Here is a 12,405-nt window from a genome sequence, read left to right as displayed (position 1 = left end):
TTGAAAGAAAGCAGGCTGTTCCGCCACTATCCACAGTTTGGATTTTGCTGATGCATCCCTCTAGAGTAGCTTAATGGGTTCCACCCTTCTTTACATGTGTTGTAAAGTGGTAGTTGGTCTGCAAACTTGACCACATTCATGTTTAATTGTTCTTCCACCACAAAGTACCACAAGGATTTTATCTTCAGGAATACAGTTTATAAACAGTAGAAAAGGAAAGACTACTTTTCAAAATCAATTTTCAAAATAACTTGCTTCTCCAGAATTCCTCAATGGTGATCAGCTGGCTCTTTTTTTCTCTTAATATCATTATAGTCTCATGAATTTAAATATTTCATGCTTTAATCCACTGACATTATTATTACTGATGTTTGATTTGTTTCATCTTTGGCAAGGGTAGACTCTTCATGTTGATTCCTAAGCATTTTTGACACTGAGGGTTTTTTTTTTTGGTACCAGGGATCGAACTCAGGACCCTGCAGTTGCAAGGCAGGCGGCAGAACCACTGAGCCAAACCCCCGGCCCAACACTGAGGGGTTTTTAATAGCATTCTTGCTATCTGATTTGATGTTCCAGACTCAAAAACTTCCTTCTCCAGAGCTAGAATCAGGCATTTCTCAAGAAATTCTCTTTCCTTTCACTACAAAATAGCATTTGGATTTTACAATCTAGGAGTACCACCTGCCAGTTCACTTATTTATCATTTCCTGAGATATCAGAAAATGTAAAAAAAAAAAAAAAGAAAGAAAAGAAAATGTCTCAGACATTTGTGTCATTATGTGTCAGTCATGGATTTGGCTTTAAAGATACAAAGATAGAATACACAAACCCTAAGAGCTGCCAGATCAGTGGCATATACTCAGAAAGAACAGATACTCAAGAGATATAGAGTAAGGTAAGTAATAAGCTCTAGGCAAAATAATTCATTTGGCGTTTATCTGGTCAAGTCCACTTTGATTTAAATAGTATTCTTCAGAGACAAATAGGGGAAACACCTAACATGTAGTAACATGCTTTTAAAAAAGTCAAAGAGCTACAATTATAATGTACCTTGACTAAGAGAAGAGAATTGAGTCAATCACTAATTGCACAAGCATCCCAAATTATGAATGTCCATTCACCAATATTTTACTTCCAACTAGAAGTTACAAAGCAGGTTACTTTCTTTTCTCTTATTAGTCTTCCCTGTTCCCATTTTCTACTTATATTCATCACTGTTCCCTCATACTCTTTCTTCCCAACTTTTTGAAAAACACAGCATATCCAGAATCCCACTTATAACAATAAGGAATAGAAAAGACAACAAGAAACTGCTTCCTATGTCAATTTTGAAAAAAATAGCACCTAGCATTCTTTGATCTTAAAAAAAAAGGTAAATGTGAGGATTAAAAATGGCAGAGTCAGGCCATAGATTTAGCACCTGCCTGGCAAGCACAAGGACCTGAGTTTGATCCCCAGTACCCCCCCCAAAAAAAAACATAGAGTAAAGGCTAGCTGCAAAATATAGTCTCTCTGGGACCCAGAATCAAGATATCTGAAAAACAACAAATTTAGTGAAGAGAGAAAGCTCAGGGAATCAAGAGCAAGCTAACAGGACAACTAGAAATCACAGAGAAGCTGGAGAAACTGAAGACAACTCAGGGAAAAGAATGAAGCAATCTGGAACACTAATCCCAGCTCCAGAGGAAGAGGTCATGTCTCTGCAAACATAAGGTAATCCCAGAGAGGGCCAGCAACCCCAGAGAGAAACAACAGACCAGCAGCAGTAGCACCCAGAAAAGCCCGTGGTTACTATAAGCTGCAAATATAGTGTGGGGTTTTATGGCTTGTGTCTAGATGTTCCCCCAAAGCCTCATGCAGTGATCAGTGGGGCTTTCCAAAGTTGGCTAGATCTAGAGTGTGTAATGCTGAGATTAAGTGTGTGATGCTGGGACTAAGTGTGTGATGCTGTGACCCAGATTGTGTGATTACTAAATTAGTCCACTGATTGGTCTGGCATAGTTCTGGGTGTGGATAATAGAAAGGCCCACCCTGGGTGTGAGTGCTACCTACCCTAAGGGCATGTATCCTGGATAGAATAAAAGGGACAGAAAGAAGGCTGCTGTCACTGTGTCTTTGATACTTCTTTGATACTGTGTTGCTGCTTCTGCTGCTTGCTGCTGCTACTGCTGTCTGCCTTCCATGCCATGAACTATTTCTCCTCTGTGATTCCTCTCCACCATGCCACCCTGCCTTGGAGCCTTCTAACTATGAACTGAAATGTCTACAAACTATGAGCTACAAAAACTTTTCCTGCTTTAACTTTGGGTGTTGAGTAATTTGTTTCAGTGATGAGAAAGTAACTAAGAGAGGGATTTTACTCTGAAAGTGACTCCTTCTCAATGGCAGGCTAGAGTTGGAGAAGAAACTCACTGCAGTAACTACCATACTTGGGAGTGATATAATCAGAAGCCATTTTTGGGAGGGGTTTATTGTTTTAGACTAAGCTACTCTGAACATCAAAAGCCATAAAACAACTGCACTTCAGGGTCTCTACGCTCATCCAACCACAGTGACTAGGTAAGAGATGACCAACAAAGACAATTCCAGAAAAGGGGCTGGCTATGGTGAATCCCCTGAGAAATGTATGAAGTGGTGAGCTCGGGTTATAAAGGACACAGCAGTCTCACTCTCTGTGGTGAGAAGCCAGGCAGGTTGTGTGGTTTTCTGAGGAGACTGAGTCTGGAAGTGCTGACATTAAGTCCAGCAGATTGATTTGCTCCACTGCTATGTCCAGCACATACACTGCTTTGTCCACCAGGGAGCTCAGTGGTCTGTTTGCTTTGCCCATCTGCCCACATGACCAAAGAAATACCTCAGTTTGGAGAGCTGCCACACCCTGCGGTGTATAGAGGGGCCTCTGGAACAAGAGAGGCTCCTCATGAGCACATAGGCCATAAAGCTAGTTAGAGAGAGCACTGCCTTGGAGCACACAGAAGAACACAAAACTAAGAACCACTGGAGTGAACACAGTTCTAAGGCAGAACCAGATCACTGACTGACCACGAATAGTAGGAAGGGCAGGGCAGGACTCAGGACTCACACAGCAAAAAAAGTGGGTGTGGAAACAAATTAGGCCTTAGTTGTATGTAACTCATTATCCCTTCTGGCGGATTCCAATATCACAGGCCCTGGAAAGAAACCATTCACCCAAATATACAAAGAAATATTTTGAACTCATTTCTCTTTCTCTTTGTTTTTTGGGTTTTTTTTTTTTTTTTTTTTTTTGGCTTGGTTTGGTTTGATTTAGTTTCTTTTTTTCTTACCTTGTGCTCTTAGTTTTTATTGTTTTTATTTTTCTTTACATTTTTATGTTTGCCTTTTTATGTTACTTTTGACTAATTCTATTAACTTATTCTTTAATTTTTTATCTCACTTTTCTTTCATCCTTCTCATCATCCTTTTCTTTTTCAAATTTTACTTTTTATTTTCCCCTAATCTCACATATTCCATTTTTATTATTATTAAGCTTTACTAATTTTTGGCTATTTAGTTGACTATATGCTATTATTACTGAATTCTTTTTTATTATTAATACTGATGTAATTGTTGCTTTTAGTAGATATCTACTGTACACCAATATTTGGTATGTCTTTGTTTCTACATTACTATTGCAGATCTCTTTTCTATTGTTAAGGATACTATAGCTGTATCTATTATTGGTGCTTATGGGATCTCAATGACTCATTGGTCTTTGACTCCATTATTGATAATACCTATTGTTAATGGTACTATAGTTGTGGCTTTTAATTAGTTTTTACTGTATGTAATTACCTGCTTTATCACTATATTGTCAACACTGCTGTAATTTGTTTTTCTCTTCTGTGAGTGGTCCTGGGGATCAAGTCTCAAGCAGAATTTGGACACTAAGAAGACCTTCAAATATTATGCTGAATAGGATGAAGAGGAATATAAACACCAAAACATAACCAAACCCAGGGACATATCACAGGGAGACAGAGCCTAACCAAAGGGATATCCACAACAGCCACAGAGTTTCTCTACCCTAACTGATCTTAAACCTACAGCACAGAAACACGAGAAAGTAAGGCAACAAGATGACCCCAAAGCCAATCTCATGGACACTGAAGCAGAGGAAGATATAGTCAAAGAACTCAAAAGGCAAATGGTCAAAGCATTTGAAGAGATAAAATAAGAAACTTATAAGCAAATGCATAAAATACTTAAAGAGCTCACACAGGATTTCATTAAACAAATAGATGATTTTACTAATAAAATGTATGGCAGGCTTAAAGAAGAAACAATAAACTAATTGAATTAAGCAAGACAATACATGAATGGCCTACACTTCAATAAAGAATTAGAAAGTATGAAAAAGAAAGTAAGCAGAAATAGACGATATAAAAAGTTCAATGGAATGCATGGATAGTAGTCTTGAAAACTATGAGGACAAAGTGTCAGAAATAGAAGACATCATAGATGTAATACTGCATAAGATCAATGATACCAGAAAAATAGGAAGACACCATGCAAGCTGGATCCAAGAGCTGCTAACAGACTCAAGAAAAATGGAACCTGAAAATTATAGGAATAAAGAAAAAATTAGAAGACAACTCAAAATGTATAAAAAAATTTATTCACTGAAAACATAACAGAAAATTTTCCAAATCTAGGGAAAGAATTCGGTATTCATGACAAGAGTCTTACAGAATCCCAAACAGCCATGCCTAGAAAAGAGCTTTGCCACATACAGCATAATCAAAATTCCAGAAATTCAACAAAAGGAGAGAATACAGCAAATAACCTATAAAGAAATGCCCATCAGAATAACTGCAGATTTCTCAGCACAAACCTTAAAGGCCAAGAGAGACCTTAGGGCAAAGTTTTTCAAGCCCTAAAAAACAAAATTGTCAACCCAGACATTTATATCCTACACAATTAGCCTTCAAATTAGATGAAGAAGTAAAGACTTTCAACAATAAAGAAATCCTAAAGAAATACATGACCACTAATCCAATACTGCAGAATATACTTAAGGGAATTCTCGATAGAAACGGGGAGACTACCAGCATCAAAGAGCCCAAAGGAAAGTATACATTAACTGGGAGGGTAGTAAAAACAAAAATGAGCACTGAAGAAATAATGCAATGACAGGATTCAATAAACACCTTACAATAACTCTCAATGTCAATAGTCTCAACTCACCAATCAAAAGATACAGGTTGGCAGATTGGATAAAAAATACAATACAACAATATATTGTCTACAGAAGACATATCCCATCCAAAAGGAAGCACACAGACTGAAAGTGAAAGGATGGAAAATGATACTCCATTTAACCAGAGCCCAAAAACAAGTAGGAGTAGCTATCTTATTTTCAGACACAGCAAACTTCAAGTGAAAATTGATCAGAAGAGACAGAAATTAGTATTATAAACTAGTAAAGGGAACAATTCAACAGGAAGAAATAACAACTGTAAATATCTATGCACTGAATATCTGTACACTCAACTTCATAAATGTTCAAACTATTGAACTTAAAAAAGACAGATAAACATCAATACAGTAAGTCCTCGACTTACAAACAAGTCAGAGCAGAAATTAATGAAATTTGTAAAAGCTCTACACAAACAAGTTCTGTTTAGGGAGAACATTCATAAGTCAGATTCATTCATAAGTCCGACAAAGGCAGTCTTATACACCTTTGACACAAATATACATTGTAAAGCATAAAAAAACTAAATGTGAGGTCTGTTCATATCAGTGAAAGTTCACAATTTGAATATTCATAAGTCAGGAACTACTTACTGTACAATCATAGTGGGGGACTTAAATATCAGAGTCTCACAAATAGGAGAGCCACACAAAAATTCTTCAGAGTTAAACTACAGCGTTGAACAAATGGACTTAACAGATATCTATACGATGTTCCATCCAACAACAGAATATATATTTTTCTCAACAGTACATGGAACATGTTCCAAAATAGTTTATGTCTTAGGCCATAAAGCATGCCTAAATCTAAAAACTGAAGCAATCCTTGGCATACTATCAGATCATAGCATAATAAAGATAGAAAGCAAAGTCACAGAAACTACACAAACACATGGAGATTAAATAACACATTACTGAATAGTCAATAGATCACAGAAGAAATCAGGGAAGAAAGAAAAAAGTTCCTTGAATCAAGTGACAGTGGAAATACAACATACCAAAACCTATGAGACATAATGAAACCATTTCTAAGATGGAAGTTTGTAGATGTAAATGTACACATAAAAAGAATATAATGATCCCAAATAACCTAATGATTCATCTCAATGTCCATCCAAATCTGAAACTACCACAAGAAATTATAAAGATCAAAGCATTAATTAATGAAATTTATACATGTTCCACACTGTATATATTATAACAGCAACACATTATAATGGAAACAATAATATATCCTACCTTTCAGCACTAAATGCTGACTCTGTGTCAATGTACACAACAGCTCCTTCTAATCCTCCCATGTTGGTGGGTAATGTAGCCAATACACTCATCATTATACAAAACTGAGTTTTACCACAACCTGGTGGACCTGTAATCTAAAAAAAATATTTAATTGTTTGTATAAATACTATAAGCCAGTCAAAGTAAATCATTTCAAGAACCTGCTGCAAAAAGTCTACTCTTACTGTTCTAAATCATCCATTGCATGTAATGAATTAATTTCCATCCCATGCATCCAGAGCTATACTAGTAATGTGTATCCTTGGGAGAACAGAGAATATAGCCACTCAAATCCTCCTCTGTGAATTGTAGTTCAGATGAGAAATTTTAATTGAAATATGCTAGAAGTTTCATCGATGCATTTATATATTCACATTGACAATGGCATTGCAAAAATAATACCAATGAACATTTTTCACAATGGGAAGAGAATAGAGAAAAAAGAAAATCTCAGGCAGAAATGAAAAACAGTCTGATATGAAACTGAGTTATACACATGGTAAGCATAATACAATCTATGTATTGGTTTATAATGTGTATAACAATGACTTAGACTTTTAGAATAAATAATTACTGCTACCAATAAAAATAATCTGTCTGATCATGAGTAGAGAGGTCTCCAAACTTCTCTGATCACATATTCCAACAAACAAACCTTACTGTAGTCCTCCAATAAGTGCATATTTATTAATATATACTATTTTACTACTATGTTCTAGATAATACAAAATATACATAAAATACAAATTAAAAACAAAAATTACAAGCATTAGAAAGTTTTATATCTTATTAATCTTTCAAAAAATCACCTCATTTTCCAGAAAAACATTAACATTTTTAGTGGAACAATGGTAAAAATGAAATTATAATAATCTTTAAAACACTGATTTAAATATTTTATAATCTTATGACTGAACTGTTAGTGTTGCTTATCTTACCACTTAATTATAATGGCTTATAGAGCCAAGAAAGGGATAATTGCAAAGGTGAACAGATAAAAATTAAAGAAATACATCATTTGTTGGACTTAACTAAATCATTATTTTCATTTTTAATACCTTCCATTATCAAAAACTTTTGTTGAACTTGCACTAATAATTTCTATCTTCCCTTATGTCAATCATTTGTTCTTATAAACTAATCAAAAGACGTTGCATTTTAACATTTTTCACAACAGGTCAAAAACTGCTGAAAAGGTTTTTTGTTTTATTTTGGTTTCTATTTTTTCTTACATTTATTTATTTTTGCTAAAGTTTAACAATCAACCAGAAAAGTATATAAATCATATGTGATGACCAGAATGATGAATTTCTACCAAGAAACTCATGACCCATTAGATATGTAGCACTGTTTTATGAGGTTTTTTTAATTTTTTTAATTTTTTTTTTTTTTGGTACCAGGAATCGAACTTGGGACCTTGTGCTTGCAAGGCAGGCACCAGAACCACTGAGCTAAATCCTCAGCCCTTAAATGTTTTTAATTGACAAAAATAATTGTATATATTTAAGGGATATGACGTGATGTGTATACTTTATGGAATGATTAAATCATGTTAATTTACATATCCATCACTTTACATACTGAACATTCTTATGATAAGAAATTTAAAATCTACTCAGCAACTTTGAAAAACATAGTTCATTATTTTAACTATAATCCCCATGCCTCACAATAAAAACACTAAAATGTTTTCCTCCTGTATAATTGAAATTTTGAACCCTTTGAACATCTCTTCTTTCTCCATCACCCCTCCCCTAGCCCACTGAAACTTTATTTGGAAGACTTTTTTTTAAGAGTATAGAAAATATTGCTGTGAGGTGTTTTTGTTTTTGTTTTTGTTTTTTTTTAATTAATGCAACTAGCACCAGGCAGGGTGGTGCAAGTTCAAGCCTGGGCAACTTAGCAAGACCCTGTCTCAAACTTTAAAAAAAAAATTTTAAGTGGAAGTTGGAGTTATGGATGTGACTTGGATTGAGGGTCTTGAGTTCAATGCCCTGTATAAGGAAAAAAGGAAAAAGGAGGAAAAGGAGATAGAGAAGAGGAGGGAGAAGAAAGGGGAGGGGAGGGAAGGGAGAGAAGAAAGAAGAGGGGAAGGAGAAAGGGAAAGAGAAGAGGAAGAAGGAGGAGAAGGGGAAGAAAAGTGGGAAGGGGAAGAAGTAGTAGTAGTTGTAGTAGAGGAAGAAGAGGAAGAAGCAGAAGTTGTCGTAGTAGTGGAGGAAGAAGTAATCATAGTAGATAGGAGGAAGAGGAAGAAGAGAAAGAAGAGAGAGGAAGAAGAGGAGGAAGAAGTCAGTAGTAGGAGGAGGAGGAGAAGAGGAATACAAATAGAATATTCTTATAAGATATATCCATCTTTAATTTTAAAAATCACATAATATTTCCAAAGACTGGTTTTTAAAACACTCTTAGTAATTTTTATTTCTGCCTTTAAAAAGGGCAGTTATTTTTGCACTTATTGTGAAAATAATCCCCTTTATTTTAAAGAGATAGAGTATTCCACTGATTGGTATATTACTTTGTTTTTAATCTATGTAGCACATTATATAGACACTTTTCATTCAAAAGGGGTAAGCAAATTTGACATTCCTTTTCGCTTTTTTAAAAACTGCTTCAGGGCCGGGGATCAAGCTCAGTGGTTCCACCGCCTGCCTCATAGGTGCAAGGTCCCGAGTTCGATCTCCGGTACCAAAAACAAAAAACAAAAAACGGCTTCATTCATCTTTAAGTTCAATAACTCTTACAATCTTTGCTGTAAGATAACCAGTCAACCTCTTGTCTGCAAGCTCTTATGACACAAATTATTTTCCGTCACTCCTCCCCTCCTTATAGAGTACAACAGAGATTCTATACTGGCCATGTTTTGTTATGGTTCAGATACAGTTTGTTCATTCTCCTAAATGTGCTTGGAACTTGGTCCTCGGTCCTCAGTGTAACAGTGTTGGGTTCGTGGAACCTTTAATAGGTGGAGCCTAATGGAAGGTAACTAGGTCTCGGGAATGGGGGGGGCACCATCTTGGAAGGGATTAATGTTTCTCTCATGGAGTTATTCCTTACAGAAAAGGTTGTTACAAAGTAAGGCTACCTTGCCAGGTATGATGGTGCAAGCCTGTAATCTTAGCACTTAGAAGGCTAAGGCAAGAGGATTGCCATGAGTTCAAGGCGAACCTTGGATACACAGTAAGACCTTGTGAAAAAAGAAAGAAAGGAAGGAAGGGAGGGAGGGAGAGAGGGAAGGAAAGAGAAAGAAAGAAGAAGGAAGGAAGGAAGGAAGGAAGAGAAGAGAAGAGAAGAGAAGAGAAGAGAAGAGAAGAGAAGAGAAGAGAAGAGAAGAGAAAAAAAGAAGTGAGGCTACCTCATGAGATTGGTCCTTTGTGCAAAAGACCATTTTCCTTTCTGTTTCTCTCGCCAGAGAGGCCTTCACCAAGATAACAGAACTATGCTATTTGGACCTTCTGGCCACCAGAATTCTGAGCCTAACAAATCTCTTTACTTTATAAAGCATCTAGCCTCAGGTATTTTGTTGCAGCAACACTAATTGGTCTAAGATTTTTATAAAAATTTAAGTAAAATTGATACCATTCTAAAATACTCTGCACATCTGATATCAACTTCTGTGTTGCTATAGAGTGCCTAAGAATAATATAACAGAAAAGTTGAAATAATTTTAAAAGAAATATTCACATATCCACCACTTAGACTTTATAATTACTACTTTAATTCACTTATTTTATTACAATATGTTATACTAATCTATTCATCTATCATCCCTCAATCCATTATCAATCCATCTTAAATTGTCTTTTTTAATGCACTTCAAAGTAAGTCAAAGACATCAATTTTTTTTTTTTTTTTTTGGAACCGGGGATTGAACTTGGGTCCTTGCGCTTGCGCAGCAGGCGGCGAAACCACTGAGCTAAATCCCCGGCCCTCAAAGACATCAATTTACTGACCCTAATAGTTGACCATATAAATCATTAACTAGCTTAGTATGTATGATTTTTTTTTTTCCTTTTCAGGTAAATTTTACATACAGTGCTGGGAGCACTGCACTGTAGATCACTACGGCCAGGTCTAACCCAACTCCTCCCATGGACTAGGCAGAGCCCTGTGGGAGGAAGAACAGGTGACAAGGAGGCATGGTGGAGCAAGGCCTGGCCAAGAGGAGGACTGTCTTCCTCCCACTCATTCGCGAGAAAGCCATCAAGCAGGAGGTCCTGCAGACCTTATCTACTCTCCTGGCTCGGGTTACAGATCAGCCCCTTTTACCTGACCCCCCTACTTCTCTTATCTCTACCACTATAAATAAACCATGCTGCATTTGCCTGGGGTCTTTTTCTCCCTTCCGGAGTTAGAGCCCCATCTGGCCCACCTTATATCTTATATCTCTTATATCTTGTATCTCTTTGTCTTTTCTTAATCTCCCACCACCATTTCTCAATTCTGACTCCCTGAATCCTTCAGCCACCAGGGCTGTGGCAATACACAAATGCATTTGTTGAAATACACAAATCTTAAGTCTACACTTTGATGAATTTCAACAAATGCATACATGTATGCAATCCATGGATTGTTTGTTCATTTGTTTGTTTGTTTTGTAGTGCTGAAGAGCAAACCTAGGGCCTTGCTCATGCTAGGCAGGCAATCTACCATTGAGCTATACCCGCAACCCCTCATATGCAACTAAACTTCTATCAAGTAAAATTATTACTACTAACCCAGGAAATTCCTTCATATACACTGTTTTATATTTAAGAAGTCTTATTTTAAAGAATATATCTTCCCTAGTAACTTTTTTTTTTTTGGTACTGGGGATCAAACTCGGGACCTTGCGCTTGTGAGGCAGCCACCAGAACCACTGAGCTAAGTCCCCAGCACCCCTAGTAACATTTTTACCTCAGTGGTACACCCACACAAACGTGGTTGATCGTATAATATTGAGACAAAATCTAGTTAATACAATAATCTAGACAATATTAGAAACATTTATACTGTAAATACAGAGCATTCTCCCACATTGAATAATTGTTTTAATTCTTGAAACTTCAAATCATCTGCAAGTGATTTCTGTAAAGTTTCCAAGAGTATTTGTTCACAACATAATCCATTTAAGTTATTGCCATGTTGTTTCCTATATTTTATTTCATTCATTTTACTGTGACAGGAATAACAGGTATTTTCCCAAAATTATTAATGATGTATTGCATTTGATCTTTCATTGTTAGGAAAACTCAATTGAGTTTATTTAAATACCTATCATTAATTCTAGTGAATTTTTCTATAATTACATATCACATAACTCTTGTTTGTTTGTTTGTTTGGCGGGGTACTGGGGATAGAACTCGGGACCTTGTGCTTGCAAGGCAGACGGCGGCACCACTGAGCTAAATCCCCGGCCCACATGACTTTAAAATGTCAAAGAAAAACTTGTCTTTTGTCTTATGTGTTGACTAATTATAGAAGCTTCCTACTATCATTAATCAGTATTTTGAGAGCCAAAATATAAAAGAGAATTTTTCATCGTTAACAGTATGGATGTGACAACTCCATACATCCAACTGTCTTCTTTACAATTTCAATTTTCAGATGCCTTGTCTGGTGAGATTATATTATCATTGATTTTTCAGAGGAAAATCATCATTTCTGACATTTATGTATATGTTCACCTTTACCCATATTATCAGTATAGTCTTTAAAAAAGTTTAACAGTCTTGACATGCTGCCTAGGCCAGCCTTGGACTCATAATCCTTTTGCCTCAGATTTCCAAGTAGCTGGAATTACAGGTGTGCACCACTACTCCCAGCATTCAATCTACAATTTCTTGGCAGGAATCTCTTTATGCTATTTGTCTATTTTATGAGATATGGTTAACTAAATCCATAAATCCACCTAACTTATTACATGTAGATCTA

General features: G+C 36.0%; 1 protein-coding gene across 7 annotated transcripts in view; it reads right to left on the bottom strand.

Annotated features, from left to right (window-relative positions):
• The window catches only part of Rad51b (RAD51 paralog B), an 828,064-nt gene that overhangs the window by 781,087 nt on the left and 34,572 nt on the right, over positions 1-12,405 (bottom strand). For all 7 annotated transcript variants that reach the window (XR_002390446.2, XM_087195304.1, XM_004837341.3 and 4 more), the window contains one exon: positions 6,454-6,590. Coding sequence is in view for 6 of the 7 variants with exons in the window: in XM_087195304.1 (XP_087051430.1) it covers positions 6,454-6,590 (137 nt within the window). In the remaining variant the exon portion in view is untranslated. The remainder of the gene's footprint in view (positions 1-6,453; positions 6,591-12,405) is intronic.

This window comes from Heterocephalus glaber, unplaced genomic scaffold, assembly GCF_053883595.1.
Source record: "Heterocephalus glaber isolate CG9 unplaced genomic scaffold, H.glaber_assembly_v1.0 deba00001608, whole genome shotgun sequence".
NCBI lineage: Eukaryota > Metazoa > Chordata > Mammalia > Rodentia > Bathyergidae > Heterocephalus > Heterocephalus glaber.
The sequence above is the reverse complement of the archived record's forward strand: the minus strand, read 5'-3'. Positions and strand labels throughout refer to the sequence as shown.